Source organism: Rhinolophus sinicus, linkage group LG02 (genome assembly GCF_036562045.2).
Source record: "Rhinolophus sinicus isolate RSC01 linkage group LG02, ASM3656204v1, whole genome shotgun sequence".
NCBI classification, from domain to species: domain Eukaryota; kingdom Metazoa; phylum Chordata; class Mammalia; order Chiroptera; family Rhinolophidae; genus Rhinolophus; species Rhinolophus sinicus.
In genome coordinates this window covers 113064606-113085278 of record NC_133752.1, presented here as the reverse complement: position 1 = coordinate 113085278, position 20673 = coordinate 113064606, and the positions used below count along the sequence as shown (strand labels likewise).

Below are 20673 nucleotides of genomic sequence, written 5' to 3'. Positions count from 1 at the left end.
ATTGAAATGAAGCCATTTTGATGGGATTCAAGACATAAAGGGTAATACGATGACAGCTCTAATGGCCATTCCAGAAAAAGAGTTCCAATATTGCTTTGAAGGGTGAACTAGGTGCTGGCATCAGTGCATAGCTTCCCAAGGGGAGTACTTCGAAGGTGACTCTAGTGATATTCAGCAATGAGGTGTGTAGCACTTTTTCTGGGATGAGTTCGCAAACTGAATTGTCCAACCTCGTATACCGATAACAAAGGATGAATACAAGTCACGTTTGACTTGTGCAATTACAAGAGGTGTTCAAAGTGGTTACCATCAGTGTAATTTTAATACAGTTTTTCCTTTCTGTATGCTGGGTCACTTTATCTTCCAATTCACTAATTCAATCTTCAGCTGTGTCTAGTCTATGAAATCTTTCTACTGAGTTGTTTAGTCAATGTCTATGTTTTTCTTTTCTGTATCATTTGAAAATACAGCTACTTCTTGTATTTGCCTTATAGTTCCTATCTTTCCTTTAACTTAGAAAAATATTTTTGTTGTTTTTGTCAAATAAACACAGAGAAAGTGCATGGACCAAGTATGTAGACCTCAGTGATTTATCACAAAGCAAATACTTGTGTCACCACAATCCAGGTTAAAAAAAACCCCAAAGCATCACCAGCACCTTAAAACTCCGTATTGTGGTCCTTCCCAGTCACCACTCCCTCCCAAGATAACCCATTAATCATTTATAAAAATCACTCCCTTGCTTTTCTTTCAAGTTTTCCTACCTAAGTTTGCATCCCTAAATACAGTGGTTTATATTTGCCTGTTTTTCAGCTTTTTATAAATGCAATAATGAAGTATTTATTATTTTATGTCAGGCTTCTTTCACTCATTTTATATTTGTTAGATTTCTACATTTGTTGCAGGAGATTGCAGTTTGTTCATTTTCATTTTTGTATGAATAATGTGTAAATTATTCATATTTCATATGAATAATGTATAAATATATCATCAGTTTATTCATGATGATTTTAGACACGTGAGTTGCAGTTTGAGGCCATGATGAATAATGACACTATGAACAGTCCTGTACATGTCTGTTGCTGTACATAAGCGTGCTTTTCTGTTAGGTGTGTACCTAGGAAAAGACCACAGAGTGTGCACACCTTCAACTCCTAATAGTTAATACCAAATTGTTCTCCAAAGGGGCCATATTATTTTACACTCCCACTGGTAGTATAAGAAAATTTCCATTGTTCCACGTCCTTGCCACACTTCTCATTGTAAACCTTTTACATTTAAGCCATTCTGGTAGGTGTGTAGTGGTATATTCTTGTGGTTTTAATTTCCACTTTCCTAATTCCTAGTGAGGTTGAGCCAAACCTTTTAATGTGTTTAGGGACCATTTGGATATCCTCCTTCGTGAATTCCTCATAAATCTCTTACCCATGTTTTCATTTGTGTTTTTCTTTGATTTGCAGGAGATTGTTATATGTTTTGGATATGAATCCATTTTTATTTTTATGGGTGACACATGTATCTTCTTTCACTCTGTAGTTTGCCATTTTTTACACACCTAATGGTATCTTTTGATAACTGGTAGATCTTTATTTCTCTCTCAATTTTTTATTTTGAAAAAAAATCAAACCTATAGAAAAATTGAAAGAATAGTACAATGAGCACCCATTATTCTTCAACTTACATTCACCAATTTGCTAAAATATTTTGCCATATTATTGATATAATAATATTATCATTACCATATAGCCTGTGCTCAAATTTCCCAAGTATCCTCAAAATTTTCTTTATAACAGTGTTTCCCCTAAGTTTGAATCAAAGGTCATTGATTGCATTCTCCTTTCATTGAAAACAGTCCACTCATCGTCTTTGTCTTTAGTTGTCTTGTAGACTGTCCCATAATCTGGATTTAACTGATTGTTTCCTTATTATAGATTCAGATTAAACATACTGGGCAATAACATTATATAGGTGATGTTGTATATTTTCCATTGTATCATCCAGAGGCACATAGTATCAGTTAGTTCCATTATTAGCGACGCTAAGTTTGATTACTTAGTGAAGGTGGTGCCCATCAGATTGCTCCATTGTAAAGTGGAGCTCCTGTTTCAGTTAGTAAGTAACATGTATGATGATACTTTGAGGTAGTGTGATTCTCTTGTTCCATGGACACTTCTTGTCTGCATCAATGATTTCACTTGTAGTTGTGATTCTATCTTTCCTTTTGTATATATGAGGTGGCATTCTTTGAAGTGGAATCCCAACCATTACGCATTTTTTTGTTCCAGTTTGGACCTATGGGTTGCTTTCTTTATTCAGTGGGCTTTAACCCATTATCATCATTTTTCTTTTTGTTCAAATTGTTCCTCATTTGGCCAGTGGGAGAACCCTTTAAGCTGGATCCCCTGTTCTTTTAATGTATCCCCATTCGTTTTTGAGCACTTCCTTGTTTCTGGCACCAAAAGATACTCATCTTGTACTTCTACTCCCAACCAGTAATCAGCCATTTCTCAAAGGAGTCCTTTCTTTTTAAAGAGTATGGTATGAATGGCATGTAGAAAGTATGACTTGGGTAGTAGCATGCTCTTTGCTACTGTAGTGTCATTTCCTCTAGGGCTTTTCAGTGAACAGAGATACTTTAAATGATGAATTCTTATTCATACTTCCAATTAAAATTGAAGCATCATGGGGCTCCTGTTCCATATTTGCAACTCCCATCTTCCATAGTAAGAATCTTGTTTCCCGAAAAGCCTCACAATTATTTAGTACAATATATACAATAGTTTCAGAATTCCTACCCCAATAACACTACCAATAACAAATCCATTAAGTAACGTTCAGGGCTTCTTTGCAGGTATTTCTACCTAAGAATACATCCCACTAAGTGTATACAGTTATTGTGTTTAAAAGTTACTTGAATTACTTTTTTCTGAATAGCTATATAATCAGTTTTATATGCAGTTAGATTTATTTACTTTTTAATGAATGCTCAAACTTTTAAAAAAGATTTTTATTAAAATATAGCTAACACACAATATTATATTAGTTTCAGGGTACACAATAGTTATTCAATATTTATATACTTAAAGAAGTGATCACCATAAGTCTAGCAAACCATCTGACACCATACCACACTATCACAATATTATTGACTATCTTCCCTATGCTGTACATTACATCCCCATGACTTATTTTTGTTGTTGTTTTTAATTAAATTTATTGGAGTGACAATGGTTAGTAAAATTATATAGGTTTCAAGTGTACATTTCTATAATACATCATCTACATCCCCATGCCTTATCTGTTTTATACCTGGAATTTTGAACCTCTTATTCCCCTTCACCTTTCCCCCCCTTTTAAAAATTTTCAATTACAGTTGATATTCAGTATTATTTTATATTAATTTTAGGTGTACTGCATAGTGGTTAAACATTTATATAATTTAAGAAGTGATCGCCCTGACTAGTCTAGTACCCACCTGGCACTATACATAGTTATTACCATATTACTGACTATATTCCCTATGCTTTACATCCCCATGACTATGTTGTAGCTACCAATTTGTACCTTTTAATCCCTTCACCTTTTCCACCCTGCCCCCCAACCTCACTCCTATCTATCACCCCAACAAATCTAGTACCCATCTGACACCATACATAGTTATCACAATGTTGCTGACTATATTCCTTATGCTGTACCCTACCTCCCCATGACTACTGTGTATACTGTGTAACTACCAAATTTGTACTTGTTTTCATATATATATATATGGATTGTTTTTTTTGTTGTTGTTTATTTTTACAGAATTTTATTGGGGAACAGTGTATACTTCCAGGCCTTTTTTCCAAGTCAAGTTGTTGTCCTTTCAATCTTAGTTGTGGAGGGCGCAGCTCAGCTCCAGGTCCAGTTGCCCATTGCTAGTTGCTAGTTGCAGGGGGCGCTGCCCACCATCCCTTGCGGTACTCGAGGAATCGAACCGGCAACCTTGTGGTTGAGAGCCCACTGGCCCAACCGGCAGCCTTAGGAGTTAGGAACATGGAGCTCTAACCGCCTGAGCCACCGAGCCGGCCCCCAATTTGTACTTCTTAATCCCTTCCCCTTTGTCACCCACCCCCAACACCTCTTCCCCCCAATCTGGCAACCATCAAAATGTTTTCTGTACCTGTGAGTTTGTTTGTGTTTTGTTTGTTTGTTTGTTTTGTTCTTTAGAGTCCACATATAAGGAAAATTATATTGCATCTGTCTTTCTCTGTCATACTCCACTCAGCACAATACCCTCCGTGTCCATCTATGCTGCTGCAGATGGCAAGAACTCATTCTCTTCCATGGCTGAGCAACATTCCATTGCATATATGTACCACCTCTTCTTCATCTATTCATCCACTGACAGGCACCTAGGCTTCCTCCACATCTTAGCCCTTGTAAACAGTGCTACAATGGACATATGGATGCACATATCCCCTCTAAGTAGCATTTTGGGTTTCTTCAGGTAAATACCCTTACGTGAGATTAGTGGATCCTTTTTGTCTCTTGTTATAGCATTTTAAAAAATCTATATTGTCTGGTATAAGCATTGCCACCCTAGCTTTTTTTGGATGCTAGCTTTTCTTGGATTAGTATTTGCGTGGTATATCTTTGCCCTTCCTTTTCTTTTAACTTTCTTGTGTCCTTTTGTTTGAGATGTCTTTTGTAAAGGTGTATGGCTGGTTTTCTCTTTTTAATCCAATCTATCATTCTTTTTCTTTTAACTGGAACATTTAATCAATTTACATTGAATGTAATTGCTAATATATTTGGGTTTAAAGCTACATTCTTTTAAAAGCACTTTCTGAATATGCCACGTGTTCTGTGTTTCTAATTTCTCTATTTTCTTGCCTTTATTTGGATTAAGTTATTTGTAAAATCATTTCATTTTCCCCTTATATAGCCTTTGTAGTTATACATTCTTTCACACTTCCTGTAGTGGTTACTCTAGACTCTATAGAAAGTACAACACACATCTTTACTATCTTCTGGCATCTCTTGTTGCTGTTGAGAAACTAGCTGTCAGTCTGGTTGTTATTTCTTTGTAGGCAATTTGTATTTTATTCTAATGGCTCTAGAATTTTTATTTTTATCCTTGATATTCTACAGTTTCAATAAAACATCATTTTACCTTTATCCTGGTGGGTACTTAGAGTTTACTTTCCATATGAGGATTCTTGTGTTTGGTTTTTTTTCAATTCTGGAAATTCTCAGTTATCTTCATTATCTTCCCTCCATTCTTCTTAAACTCTTCTCAGTCTATCCTAACTGTCTGTTAATTGTTATTTTATTAAAAATTATTTTATTTTTCTGTACTGCATACTGGTTAAATTCCTCAGAACTATTTTCCAATATGCTAATTCTCTCTTTAATTGTGTCCAGTCTTGATTATATCCTATTTGCTGAAATTTAAAATTTTAATGACTATATTTTTCATTTCCAAGTTTTCTAAATGGTTGTTTTAAATACTTATTTATAAATTATTGTTTCATTCTATCTGTTTTTATTTATAGTTTATAGTAATCAGTTTTTCATAGTCCTGTGGACAGCCCCCCTCCATTTCAACTCTCTATCCAGCTTTTACCCATAGAAGGCACTTTATGATCTCAATGGAAAAGATGTGATCCAAAGAGCAGACTGAGATCCTAAATGTTGATAGCTAATAGCACATACTGTATCTCTTTTGATTCTCATATTATTTTTTATTATGCTTATTTTGCATATGAAGAAATAGAGTCTCTAGGGGTAAAGTGTATTGCCAAAGGATATATTGCTAGTGAGGGACAAAGTCTGAGTCAGTAGCCAAACTTGTGTCTTCTGATTTATCATTATTCTTTGCATGTTTTCATCATACCATGATACCACCTCTGAAGAAATACCCATCTCCAGAAAAAGCAAAACAGCGTCTCCCTTTTCACCCTCTTTCTTTTTGTAAAATTAGTTTCAGGTGTACAACACAACATACTGATTAGACATTTATACCCCTCACAAAGTGATAACCCCCAAGTCTACTACCCCTCTGACATTGTACAGAGCTGTTACAGTACCATTGACTATATTCCCTATGCTGTACTTTATATTATGTATATGTCAACTATATGAACTAGAAATATATATATTCTAGTTGATGTTCAATATTACTTTATGTTAGTTTCAGGTGTGCAGGTCAGTGGTTAGGCATTTATATAATTTATGAAGTGATCCTCCCAGAGAAGTCCAGTACCCATCTGACACTCTATATAGTCTTTACAACATTATTGATTATATTCCCCATGCTGTATTTCACTGTATTTTGTGACTATCAATTTGTACTTCCTAATCCCTTCACCTTCTCCCCATCCTCCAACCCCTCTCCCATCTGGCAACCATCAGGTTTTTTCTCTGTATCTATGAGTCTATTTCTGTTTTGTTTGCTCATTTATTCTGTTCTTTAGATTTCACATATAAGTGAGGTCATATGGTATTTGTTTTTCTCAATTTGACTTATTTCACCTAACATAATATTCTCTAGGTTCATCCATGTTGTTGCAAATGGTAAGAGCTGTTACAGTACCATTCTTTTTTATGACAGAGTAATACTCTATTGTATAAATGTACCACAGTTTCTTAATCCAGTCATCCACTGATGGACATTTCAGTTGTTTCCATGTCTTGGCTATTTTGAATAGCACTGCAATAAACATACAGCTGCATATTTTTTTATGAATTAGTGTTTTTGGCTTTCTCTGGATAGATACCTAAGCATGGAGTTGCTGGGTCATAAGGTAGTTCCATTTCCAGTTTTTTGAGATACCTCCATACTGATTTCCATAGTGGCTGCACCAACAGTGCACGAGGGTTCTGCTGTCCCACCAACAGTGCACATCCTCACCAGCACTTGTTGTTTGTTGATTTATTGATGATTCTGGGAGACTCTTTATCTCTCCTTCGATTTTAACTGATAGTCTTGCTGGGTAGAGCAGTCTTGGTTGTAGGCCATTGTTTTTCATCACTTTAAATATTCTTGCCACTCCCTATGGGCCTGCAAAGTTTCTGTTGAGAAATTAGCTGATAGTCTTATGGGAGCTCCCTTGTGAGTAACTAGTTGTCATCTCTTGCTGCTTTTAGGATTCTCTCTTTATCTTTAAGCTTTTCCATTTTAACTATGGTGTGTCTTGGTGTGGGCCTCTTTGGGTTCATCTTGTTTGGGGCTCCCTGTGTTTCCTGGGCTTGTATGTCTATTTCCTTCACCAGGTTAAAGAAGTTTTTGGTTATTATTTCTTCAAATAGGTTCTCGATCCCTTGCTCCCTCTTTTCTCCGTATGGTACTCCTGTGATGTGAATGTTGTTACACTTGATGTTGTCCCAGAGGCCCCTTAAACTATCTTCATTTTTTTAAAAATTAGTTTCAGGTGCACAAGACAAAGCAATACTTAGACGTTTGTCATTTATATCCCTCACACTGTGTGAACCACCCTCCCCCATCCACTATCCCTCTGACATTGCACAGAGCCATTACATTTCCACTGTCTCTATTCCTAATGCTGTACTCCACTTCCTGTAACCATATACATACATACATACATACATACATACATACATACATACATACATATATATATATATATATATATATATATATAAAATTATAGTTGGCATTTATTATTGTTCAGCTTCAGCTTCAGGTGTACAGTGCAGTGATCAGACATCTACATCATCCCTGAGATGGTCTCCCAAGTGGGACACGTGTCCATCGGACACCCTACAAAATCTTTACGTTATTGATTACGTTCCCCAAATTAATTTTCAAAACCCCGTGGCCATCTTGTGGTTACTGACTATTTTCTAAACTCCTCAACTTCCCCCTTATCCCCAGCCCCCCCACCCATCTAGCAACCCTCAGTTTTCCCTCTATGTCTCCAGAACTTTCTGATTAGTTCATTCACTTATTCTTTTCTTTAGATTCTGCATATAAGTGAGATCATATGGTATTTGTCTTTGTCTGACTTATTTCACTTAACATAATGTTCTCTAGGTCCATCCATGTTGTTGTAAAAGGTAAGATTTCTTTCTTCTTTATGGCTGCTTAATACTCCATTGTATAAATGTACCACAGTTTCTTAATCCAGTCATCTACCGATGGGCATTTCGGTTGTTTCCATGTCTTGACTATTGTGTATAGTGCTGCAATAAACATAGGAGTACATAAAGATTTTTGAATTAGAGTTTTGGATTTCTCCGGATAGATACCTAGGAGTGGGATTGCTGGATCATAAGGTAGTTCCATTTTCAGAGTTTTGAGATACCTCCATACTGTTTTCCATAGTGGCTGCACCAATCTGCATTCCCACCAACAGTGCACAAGCATTCCCTTTTCTCCACATCTGCGCCAGCACTTGTTGTTTGTTGATTTATTGATGATAGCCATTTTGACTGGGGTGAGGTGGTATCTCATTGTGGTTTTTATTTGCATTTCTCTGATGGTTAGTGAGGTTGAGCATTTCTTCATATGTCTGTTTGCCATCTGTATTTCCTTTTTAGAAAAATGTCTCTTCATGTCCTCTGCCCATTTTTTAATTGGGTTGTTTGTTTTTTTGGAGTTGAGTTGAGTGAGTATTTTATACTTTTCCCATTCAGTAGGATCCCTTTTTGTTTTATTGATGGTTTCCTTTGCTGTGAAAAAACTTTTTAGTTTGATGTAATCCCACATATTTATTTTTTCCCTTACTTCCCTCACGCGAGGGGATATATCAGTAAAAATCTTACTCCGGGTAATGTCTATGAAGTTTCTTCCTATATTTTCTTCTAGGAATTTTACGGTTTCAGATCTTACATTTAAGTCTTTAAGCCATTTTGAATTTATTTTTGTATATGGTGTAATGAGGTGGTCCAGCTTCATTTTTTTGCATGTGTCTGTCCAGGTTTCCCAGCACCATTTATTGAATAGACTATCTTTACCCCACTGTACATTCTTGCTTCCATTGTCATAGATTAAATGGCCATATAGGCATGGATTTATTTCTGGACTCTCTATACTGTTCCATTGATCTATGTGTCTGTTTTTATGCCAGTACCATGCTGTTTTGATCACTGTAGCCTTGTAGTGTAATTTGATGTCAGGTATTGTTATACCTCCCACGTTGTTCTTATTTCTCAAGATTGCTGTGGCTATCCAGGGTCTTTTATGGTCCCATATAAATTTTAGGATTATATGTTCTATTTCTGTGAAAAACGTCCTTGGTAGTTTGATAGGAATTGCGATGAATATGTATATTGCCTTAGGCAGTATGGACATTTTAACTATATTAATTCTTCCTATCCATGAACATGGTATGTGTTTCAATCTATTTGTATCTTCTTTCATTTCTTTCTTCAGTGTCTTATAATTTTCTGAGTACAGATCTTTTACTTCTTTGGTTAAATTTATTCCCGGGTATTTTATAGTCTTTGGAGAAATTGTAAATGGGATTGTTTTTTAAATTTCTTCTTCTGATTTTTTATTATTGGTATATACAAATGCAACTGATTTCTGAATATTAATTTTGTATCCTGCTATTTTACTAAATTCATCTATCAGCTCTAATAGTTTCTTGGTGGAGTCTTTAGGGTTCTCTCTATATAGTATCATATAATCTGCATATAATGACAATTTTACTTCCTCCTTACAGATTTGGATGCCTTTTATTTCTTTTTCTTGTCTGATTGCTGTGGCTAGAACTTCCAGCACTATGTTGAATAGAAGTGGAGAAAGTGGGCAACCTTGCCTTCTTCCCGATCTTAAGGGGAATGGTTTTAGCTTTTCCCCATTGAGTATGATGTTAGCTGTGGGTTTATCATATATGGCCTTTATTATGTTGAGATATGATCCCTCTATTCCCACTTTCTTAAGGGTTTTTATCATAAATGGCTGCTGGATTTTATCAAATGCTTTTTCTGTGTCTATTGATATGATCATGTGATTTTTATTTTTCATTTTATTAATGTGGTGTATCACATTAATTAATTTGTGGATGTTGAACTACCCTTGCATACCAGGGATGAATCCCACTTGATCATGGTGTGTGATCTTTTTAATGTATTGCTGAATTCTGTTCGCTAATATTTTGAGGATTTTTGCATCTATGTTCATTAGCGATATCGGCCTGTAGTTTTCTAGTTTTCTTTTTTTGTGGTTTCTTTGTCTGATTTTGGGATCAGGGTGATAGTGGCTTCGTAAAAAGTGTTTGGGAGTCTTCACTCCTTCTGGATTTTTTTGGAAGAGCTTGAGGAGAATAGGTGATAATTCTTTTTGGAACGTTTTGTAAAATTTACCTGTAAAGCCATCTGGTCCAGGGCTTTTGTTTGTTGGGAGATTGTTGATTACTGATTCAATTTCCCTGGTGGTAATCAGTCTATTCAGGTTTTCTGTTTCTTCTTGAGTTAGCCTTGGAAGGTTGTACGCCTCTAGAAAATTGTTCATTTCTTCCAGATTGTCAAATTTGTTGGCTCATAGTAATTTCTTAAAATTTTTTGTATTTCTGCGGTGTCTGTTTTCACTTCTCCTCTTTAATTTCTGATTTTATTATTTTTGGGTCCTCTCTCTTTTTTTTAATGAGTCTGGCTAAAGGTGTGTCAATTTTGTTTATCTTCTCTAAGAACCAACTCTTGGATTCATTGATCTTTTGTATTGTTTTTCTGGTTTCTATTTCATTTCTTTCCGCTCTGATCTTTATTATCTCCTTCCTTGTACTCCCTTTGAGCTTATTTTGTTGTTCTTTTTCCAGATCCCTTAAGTGTGAAGATAAACTGTTGATTATTGATGTTTCTTGTTTCTTTAGGTAGGCCTGCAATGCTATGAATTTCCCTCTTAGGACTGCTTTCGGCATCCCATAGATTTGGGGTTGTCGTGTTTTCATTTTCGTTTGTCTCGAGATATCTTTTGATTTCTTCCTTGATCTCCTGCTTGACCCATTCATTATTTAGTAACATATTATTCAGCCTCCATGAATTTGTGTGTCTTCCAGGTTTTCTCCTGTAGTTCATTTCTAATTTCATAGCACTGTGGTCAGAGAAGACAATTGGTATGATTTCAATTTTCTTAAATTTATCAAGACTTGTTTTGTGGCCTAACATATGGTCTATCTTGGAAAATGTTCCATGTGCACTTGAGAAGAACGTGTATTCTGCAGCATTGGGGTGAAATGCTCTGAAAATATCGATTAAATCCAAGTGGTCCAATGTATCATTTAAGGCTGTTGTTTCCATATTGATTTTCTGTCTGGAAGACCTGTCCCTTGTTGTCAGAGGTGTGTTGAAGTCCCCTACTATGATAGTGTTACTGTTGATCTCTGTCTTTATGTCAGTCAATATCTGTTTTATATATTTAGGTGCTCCTATGTTGGGTGCATAGATGTTTACTAGGGTTATGTCCTCTTGTTGGATCAATCCCTTTATTATTATATAGTGCCCATCTTTGTCTTTTAATATGTTCTTCATTTTAAAGTCTATTTTGTCAGATATAAGTATTGCAACTCCAGCTTTTTTCTCATTTCCATTTGCATGAAATATCTTACTCCAACCCTTCACTTTCAGCCTGTGTGTGTCTTTTGATCTGAGGTGAGTCTCTTGTATACAGCATATACAAGGGTCTTGCTTTCTTATCCACTCAGCCACCCTATGTCTCTTGATTGGAGCATTTAATCCATTTACATTTAAAGTGATTATTGATAGGTACATAGTTATTGCCATTTTTAAATTTGTAGTTAGATTGTTTTCATCTTTCTTCTATTTACAGAAGTCCTTTTAGTATTTCTTGCAATGCTGGCTTGGTGGTAATAAATTCCTTTAGCTTATTCTTTTCTGGGAAGCTCTTTATCTCTCCATCAACTTTAAATGATAGCCTTGCTGGATAAAGCAATCTAGGTTGTAGGCCTTTGTTTTCCATCACTTTGAGTATCTCCTGCCACTCCCTCCTGGCCTTCAATGTTTCTGTAGAAAGGTCATTTGATAGTCTTATGGGAGTTCCCTTGTATGTAACCCACTGTCTTTCTCTTGCTGCTTTTAGGATTCTCTCTTTGTCTTTAACCTTTGCCATTTTAACTATAATGTGTCTTGGTATGGACCTGTTTGGGTTTATCGTGGTTGGAACTCGCTGCACTTCCTGGGCTTGTATGTTGGTTTCCTTCATCAGGTTAGGGAAGTTTTCGGAAGTTTTGATTATTATTTCAAATATGTTCTCAATCCCTTGCTCCCTCTCTTCACCTTCTGGTATTCCTATGATGCGCATGTTGTTGCGCTTGATGTTATCCCAGAAGTCTCTTAAACCATCTTCATTGTTTTTTATTCTTTTTTTCTTTCTGTTGTTCTGTTTGGGTGATCTCTGCTAACTTGTCTTCTAAGTCGCTGGTTCAATCCTCTGCTTCAAAATTCCTTCAAGTGAGTTCTTTATTTTGGTAATTGTGTTCTTTAGTTCTAACTGGTTGTTCGTTATGATTTCTACATCCTTCTTGATGTCTTCTCTAAGCTCCTTAAACATTCTTATCATCAGTGTTCTGAACTCTGTCTCTGATTGGTTGGTTACCTCTGTTTCATTTGGTTCCATTTCTGAAGGTTTCTTCTGTTCTTTTATTTGGGACATGTTTCTTTGTTTCCCCATTCTGGCTGACTCTCTGTGTTTGCTTCGATATATTAGGTAGATCCCCTAGAGTTCTTAGTTCTTGCTGGGTTATCTTATGCAGTATGTGTCCTTTATATTTGACTTGCACTACTTCGTTCTTCTCCCCTGCGTGTGCTCCAAAGGTGACTCTTGTGTTGTGTATATTGTCCTGTTAGAGGAGATCTTTAATTGCTTTTCACTTGTGAGTAGGTGGGGTTAACTCCTAGGCTGACTAGTTGTGAGACTTGGCTCTGCCCACTGCAGGGTGTTCTGCTGCATGAGGGTTGACCACTTAAATGTGGTTTCGCCTCTATGGGCTCTTGTGCCTGTAGGGAATTCCCTCTGGGTGTGTCACTTGTAGGTCAAACCCGGTAGAACTCTGGTTTGGTCTGGAGTTGGCCTCTGGGTATGTTGAATCTTGTGCCTCTTAAGCTGGGCCCTGGTAGGGCAATTTCAGAACAAAGCAAATCACCAAGCACAACAACAACAACAACAAAGAAAAAATCAAATACATTCACATGTAAAAACAACTGACAATCCCCACTCAATACAGGCAAAGATATCAAAGATATAAAGACAAAACAAAACAAAACAAAAAGCAGCGCCAGACTTGGCTTAAGCCCACCAAGTAATCTCCAGGTTGTCCTCTGCTATACCAAAGAGTCCCCTGCGTATTGTGCAGGCAGATCCGGTCACCTGGTGCCCAGAGTGACCTTGGGACTGCAGATTTAGATGCGTGGGGCTGAGGGGTCTGGATGGTAGTTTTTACAAAGTCAGTGCAGTTTCTGCCCTTGCCTGCACATATGCACACTGAGAGTAGCACCACCAGCCCTGTGTCCAGTTCTCCTGAGTCTTAGGGCACTTCTTCTGTGTGTGTGTGTGTGTGTGTGTGTGTGTGTGTGTGTGTGGCGGGCGGGAGATTTCTGAGCTGCTGAAAGCTGGGAGCTGTGTCTGTCACTTACTGCTGATCCCTGGGAGGGCCTCCACAGACGTAATTGCCCCGCCCTAGGCAGGCCAGAAAGGGTGGTGGCTGTGGGCGGAGGAGTCCCCTCTCTCCTAGCCCAGCAAAAACCACACTCCTCCCAGCCTCCTCCCTGGGCCAGAGCCTCCGGCCAGTCTTCCCAGAGCCCGAGCACCAATGGTCCTCTGCAATCTGACACCACTCCTCAGTTCAGGGGCCAGTTCAAGTCTCTGGAAGGGCGGAGGTAGGATTGGAAGAGCGGGGGGAGGGGCCCAGGTATGGAGTTTGTGTCCTTTGTCCGGCCTAGGGCTTACCTGGAGGTATCAGCTGAGGTTATTGCCTCAAATGTTGGATATGCTGCCCCCTGGGCGGGAGAGATCAGCTGTGGGATGCAGGGAAAGAGCCCACCTCCTGGCTTTTGTGTTCTCTGTTCCGTCCTGGGATCCCCTGCGTCTCTGCAGCTGCGGATGTGGGCCGCGATTCCACCACTGCAGATCCTGCCCGGGTTTCCACAGCCGCAGATGTGGGCCGCGTCCCCACAGCCGCAGGTGCAGACCGCGTCCCCACAGCCTCAAATGCGGGCCGTGTCTCCACTCCGCTCCCTTCCCTCTTCCCCTGATCGCCCAATTTGCCCACCTTCAAGTAATCCTTGCACGAGTCTCCTAGCTGTTCTGCGTGATGAGCAGAGAGTCCTTTGAGGGGTTATAAATGTACCGTTTCTGATAAGATCCGGAGGAGAACTCAAAAAGTGTGCCCCGCTGCCACTATTCCTATGACGTCAACTTCATTGTTTTTTATTCTTTTTTCTTTTTGTTGTTTCAATTGGGTGTTTTCTGCTATCTTGGCTTTTAAATCACTGATTCGGTCCTCTGCTTCATCTAATCTGCCATTGATTCCTTCTAGTGTATTTTTCATTTGTTATTGTATTCTTTATTTCTGACTGGTTCTTTTTTCATGGTTTCTATGTCTTTCTTTATGCTTACTGTCTCTTTTTTGAAATTCTCAATAAGTTCCTTAAGCATTCATATAATCAGTGTTTTAAACTCTGTCTCTAGTAGGTTGGTTGCTTCCATTTCATTTAGTTCCATTTCTGGAGGTTTTTCCTGTTCTTTTATTTGGGACATGTTTTTTTTGTTTGTTTCCTTCTGTCTTCTGCTCTGTTTGCTTCTATGTATTAGGTAGATCTCCTATGTCTCTCAGTCTTTGCTGGGTGGCCTTATGTAGTAAGTGTCCTGTGTCATCCAATTGTGCAGTCTCCCTAATCGTCTGTGCATTTCCTCCAGAGGTGTCCCTGTGTCTTGCGTGTGTTCTGTTGTAATTGAGCCTTCATTGCTTTTGGCACCTCAGTGGGTGGGATTGACTCTCAGGCTGACTAACTGTGAGGGATGGCTACACCCATCTTATGTGAGCTGCTGTGTGCTGTGTGCGGGCTGACCCCTCAGAGGAGGCTTTGTCTCTGTGGACTCTTGTGCCTGTTGAGAACCCCCTTTGGGTGTGCCACTTGTGGGGCTAACCAGGTAGTGCTCTGGTGTGGTCTGAAGCTGCCTCTGGGTGTGTTGTTTCTGGCATCTCTTGGGCGGGGCTCTTGTGCAGGCCACTTTCAGCCTTGCCTGTTACCAGCCTGCAGCTAGCTGGTAGGAGCCACAAAGCTACATGTGGTTGGATGCTGCCTGGGCTGGAACTGGGGGCATGTGGGGGTGACCTTGCTGTGAACCGAGGCTGGCTGCCACCAATAGTGGGCCTGAGGCAGCTTAGCAAAAGGTGCAGGGCCCCCTACGCCTATTGCCACCTGCCAGCTGTTCATACGGCACAGCCATTGAAAGAGCCAGTGCGTGTGCTGGGCTGGTTGACCTTGTGTGGAGAGTACCCGTGGTGATGCAGCACTAGCTGGGCTGGGTGGAGTTCAAGGGAGTCGCAAGACGTGACTGATGATTTTTACAACGTTAATGCAGATTCGGTTCTTATGCCAGTGCCTGGCCTGTGACCACCCTGCACAGTGCCCCAAGGACACTGCAGCTAGCCATCTCCTCAGGCTTGCAAATTCCTGAGGGCTGCCCCTGAGAGGCTGCGGTCCAGTTTCTGGGTCACTGCCCACCACCAAAATGTCCCCAGACTGCTGTGGAATGTCCGCTGCTATAAAAGACCTCCTCTGCCTCTGGGGCGGGGATGGTCACCCAGGCGCCCAGAGTGCCCCTCGCCGTGCAGCTCTAGGTGGGTGGGGCAGGGTTCCGGGGAGCTAAGGGGTGTGGTCGGTGGTTTCTATAAATTCAGTGCAGTCTTGGCTTCCGCACCGGTGCTGGGCCCATGATCACCCACAAAAATACCCTGAGAGCACTACAGCCAGCCACCACCAGTGTCAGGGCCACCACCGCCTGCCTACACTGCAGCAGAGGCCTTGGGTTACACCAAACATTTCCCAGGCCACCACAAGTCCTCTGCTGCTTTAAACAGGCTTCTATAGCCTGTGGGGTGGGACCAGCAGCCCAGCAGTTGAGAGTTTCACAAGCAGGCGACACAGCACCAGCTGTGTGGAGGGCGGGCACCCAGGGCATCACTAAGACCATGTGCACGTGTGATTCCACCAGACCAATGCAGTCCCAGACGTGGCCCTTTGGGGGATGGCTTAACCCTGAAAAGGTGGCGCCCGCCTGTAAGCCACATGTGTGTCAGGTTCCACACAGGGACGACAATGGCTCCTGTCCCTCCAGCTCCCACACCAAAGCCACACGACTCAGTTCTTTCCTGTACGTCCCCACCCCCCTCCACCCAAAGCCGCCACTTCTCCACCAGAGACCAGGTGAGAGCCCGAGAGCAAGCAAATCCATCTTCGGGCTCTACAGGAGGGTGTCTGTGTTTCCAGCTGCCTTCTGCCCCACCCAGAAGGGCAGACAGAGTCCTCGCTGATTTTCACTGACGCCGTGGGAACTCCTCTTCCTGTTACAGGAACCCTAGGCTGGGGAGCCTGGTGTGGGGCTGGGGGATCCCTCCCACTTCAGGTGTCCCCCCTATGTTCAACCTCTATCTGTGGGTTTGGGGTCAGCCCATTTCGCATTTCCGGGCCTCCTACCAGTCTCGACGTGACCTCTTCTTTATATCTTTAGTTATACTGGTTCTGTTCAGCTAGCGTTCAGATTATTTTGAGGTTAGTTGTTCTATAATTTATTTGTAATTTTGGTGTGATCCTGGGATGCAGTAGGCATAGCCTACCTAATCTGCCATCTTGGACCTCTCTCTTTGATATCACCCTCTTTATTTCTTACAGAGATATTTAGAGTTATGGCAGGTTCCTCAGAGACCGCTGAAGGGGACTTGGAATGCGATATCTCCGGAGGGAATGTTGAGACCTTTATAGAGACACTCCAACTTGCTGGTCAGGTGAGGACATCTCAGACATCTTCCTGGCTCTAGCCAGGGTAGAACCACCTCCATAAAAGTAGCTGATTGAGCATATAGCCATTGTGCCAGGAGAGTGGGAAGAGTCTCCAGTCAGCAGAGCACTACTTCGTCCAGTGTATTCACAGCTCCAGGTTAGGTTCCCATGTCCCCAGTCTGACCCATACCTTCCCCACCACTGCTCCCCTCACCCCAGGGTCTAGCTTTAATCCTCTCTCTAAGGTCACTCGTCCTCTTCCTTTCTCTACCAGGGATCATTATTCTTTTTATTTTTTCCACCCTTCAATCTTGCTTTCTCCTTGAGCCCTCTGTCTCCTATAGATGTCAGCAGATACTGTCTTACAAACCCTCAAGTTGCTGGAAGTCAAAATCCTAAATAACAAGATGGGAATTACACTATACCAGAAGGTGACAGATGTCATTGTCAACTACCTGAGGACAATGGTGAGGAGTTCATGCCTCTGGGTTGGGGACTGTGGGGAAGGAAGGATCCCAGGCCTAAATCCAGGAGTTCCTTTCTGGTGGGTGATGACATTTGGAAACTAAGTGGTATCTGGGGATGAGCACCTCAAGTTTCTAAACAATTTACTAGAGCCTCTAGCTTGTACCCTGAACATGTCTCAAGAACTGTGACCTAGAAGAGACGGAAATGAAGTGAAGAGGTAAGGTTGGAGAAGTGAGATGGAAAGTGGGGGAAGGATCTGGGCTTTTGGCCTCACAGCCTGCCTTGGTCCTCACACTGTGTCCTAAACCTCCTCCTAGGAGGTTGTAGGCAGTCGCCTTTGTTATTGCAACTCAACTAGTCATCTACATTTATTTATTAACCTATTTAAATCTACCCACTTGTTTTCTAGCCCACCTTTGGACTAAACATTTATTATGTCTACCTATCCGTCTATCCACATACATTTGTACTTACTTTCCTGACATTGGGTTAATCTGGTTTCCTATTTTCTTTGTTAACTACCTACATACATGGTATCTTTCAGTTTACCCACCTTCCTTGGCACGCTTGTCTTCTGATCAAGACCTCTGACCTACCAGGGACTTTCCAAAGTTGCTTCCACAATCTACCCACCTTCTTGATGGTTCATTTGCTGTTACAGGGGAAGCTCTGTACTCTGGAAACCCCAATCCCCACTCCCACCCCAACTCACAAGCCAGAGACTTTGCAGACTTCTTGTCTTCCTGTCCGCTTACACACCCTAGGAAGCTCTTACCCGCCATCACGGGGAAGGTGTTGAATGGGGTGGAAGGATGAGGTAGGTGAATTCCTGCCTTCTAGATAGAGAAAAATCACTTATTGACCAAAACTGATTCCCAGAAGCCGAGGGACTCATCTTGGGGATTGGCCTTGGAACAGTTAGTCTTTCTCTTTCCAGAAGCCAGAGGGAGAACTAGAGGATATGTGCACTGTGGTCCTACTGGCTCTGGGGTCCCACTCTCCAGGAATGGTCATCATCAGGCTATGGGACAAACTTGATGTGCAGAATGTGCCCCCAAGGAGCCTCCTGGTTGCAGTGGGGAAGCTCATCCTCTGCCAGGGTATGGCTCGCTGTGGTGAAAGAGTCAGTCTGGGTGCACCTGAAACTAATAAAATAATAATAATAATAATAATAATAATAATAATAATAATAATAATAAAAAAGTCAGTGTGAGAAGACGACAGGGTCAGCAGGGGGTGGGGGTGGACTCTAGACGATAGCTTTATCCTCTTCTCACTGGACTTGTCATCTCCACTTAGTTCAGTCATGGGTGTATGTACAGGGGGCAAGGGGACAAACCAAGATCCCTGTGGGCTGATGGGAACTCAGGAGGGAGTTCCTGGAGACCAGGAATAGCACAGTAGGGAGTATTAGGGTATGGGAGACTGTGGGGCTGGGCAGACAAGACTTAGGAACAAAGATGGAGAGAGAATGCTGAAAGCCCCCATTCAACAGCAGTGGGGAGGGGCAAAAGAGGAAGTGAGGAGTGCTTTGCTTAGGGGAACCTAAAGTTTTGAATTTGATTAGAGGCTTGGAAGGTAATAGTGTAGCAGGATGAAGCAGAGAATCGCCATACAATCTCCATCCTGCTGGCTCCTGGTGACAGCATTGGCTCTCTTATCCATTCCACTCCCCTCCCTCAATCACAAAGTGTGAAAAAAAAAAATCAAGTCACCAGGCAAATGACAGTACCTGCCCATTCTTTACCACTTGGAATTGGGGCCAGAGAGAGGTTGGGGGAAGTGAGCTGGCCTTCTGGGCATTAGGTTCAAAATGACAGGGCCTGTGGGTCAGGCTGCACAGAAAGCTCAGAGGACACAGCAGCAGAATCTGGAAATGTGTCTCGCGATCTAATCAGGATAAATATTCTCACATTGGCTTCAGACAGCAGAGCTTTTTGTTTCCTCAAGAGTCCTTGGAGGGGAGTGTGTATATGCAGGGTATGGCAATACCTTGCATTTGTATGCTTTGCTAACATCCATCATTGAGCTTAGTTTTGCCAGCAGCCCTGTGAGATGGTCACTTTAGGAACTTAATCCTATTGAACAGTTGGGGAAGCTGAAAAGAGTCTAAATTAAGTAACTTGCTCCAGGTTGCCCAGACTCTCTGGAGGCAGAGCTAGGATCAGAACCCAGGTCTCCAAGCCCCTAATCAATAAGGTTTTGTATATTAAGGCTAGGAGGCTCCTCTCCCTGGGATAGGGATGTTTTTCTTGTACTCTCCCTCCCAGGTACAGCCTCCTACATTGGTGTCACATGGGGATATGTCCTGCACGTCCTGGCTCAAGAGGAGAATGACATGTTGGCCCTATGTCATGGTGAGGGTACACGGGTCTGGGGAAGGCTTTGTTGGAAATGGAGAGGGAGGCATGAAAGCCACGAAAAGACTGAGTTCCTCTGAATGTAGATCCCAGAAGGCTAGGGAAAGGGCAGGCGGTGGCTGGGAGCAGGCCATGTGTGAGGAGGTGCCCGTCTCCGTCTGACTTTCTTGGCCTGGTTTGGGACAAGGTCCAAGCTTGGTAGGAATGCTGTAGGTGTTGACAGCTGTTCTCTTTCACTTTCTCTGGCCTGCTGAGTGGACTATGTGTGGTCAGAAAGGAAAGATAGTTGGGGAGGTAGTCATAGGTTGGTCTTTCTCAGCAAAGGACCCCAGGGGCCCTTTTATGGTTGAGGATAGGAGGACTGTGCCAAAAGGTGTGTATGTTTTCCATTGTGGGAAGGGAAAGGTGATAGGCAGCTCCAACTCCCTCTCCCCTTCACAGTGCTCTATGGACTGGTCATCAGTGCCCAGAGGCTTTTGGAGCTGGGCGCTGACGATGATGAAATTATGGACATCACAAAAGAGGAAGTGTCCATCAAGGCCTACCACACCTTCTGGGTTTTCTTCAACCGTTGGTCCCTGAAGAACAAGGATAAGGTGGGATTGGGAGATAGCAGGGGTTGGGTGGACGGGCTGAAGGAGTAAGACTTGATCCAAGGTCGGGCAGGGCTGTATCTGTCCACTTGCCGGTGGAAGGCCGACTCACCAGCCTCTTCCAGGAGGGCAGCGTGACTCCCCCCAGGCTGCTCCTCTCATTCTCCAGAAAAGGACACAGTCCGAAAACACTCCAGTATCCATTCACTTATTTGTTAAGTATGCAGTTTACGTTTACTGATTACTCTCACTTGCCAGGCACTGTGTGAGGCCCTGGGAATACAAAG

At 41.5% G+C, this 20673-nt stretch overlaps 1 protein-coding gene across 2 annotated transcripts in view; it reads left to right on the top strand.

The window, feature by feature from the left end:
- Positions 1-20673, top strand: part of LOC141570056 (maestro heat-like repeat-containing protein family member 1) — a 67803-nt gene that overhangs the window by 29605 nt on the left and 17525 nt on the right. For both annotated transcript variants that reach the window (XR_012493817.1, XM_074325231.1), the window contains exons 2-6: positions 16858-16970; positions 17310-17432; positions 18371-18533; positions 19704-19790; positions 20235-20389. Coding sequence is in view for 1 of the 2 variants with exons in the window: in XM_074325231.1 (XP_074181332.1) it covers positions 16872-16970; positions 17310-17432; positions 18371-18533; positions 19704-19790; positions 20235-20389 (627 nt within the window). In the remaining variant the exon portion in view is untranslated. The remainder of the gene's footprint in view (positions 1-16857; positions 16971-17309; positions 17433-18370; positions 18534-19703; positions 19791-20234; positions 20390-20673) is intronic.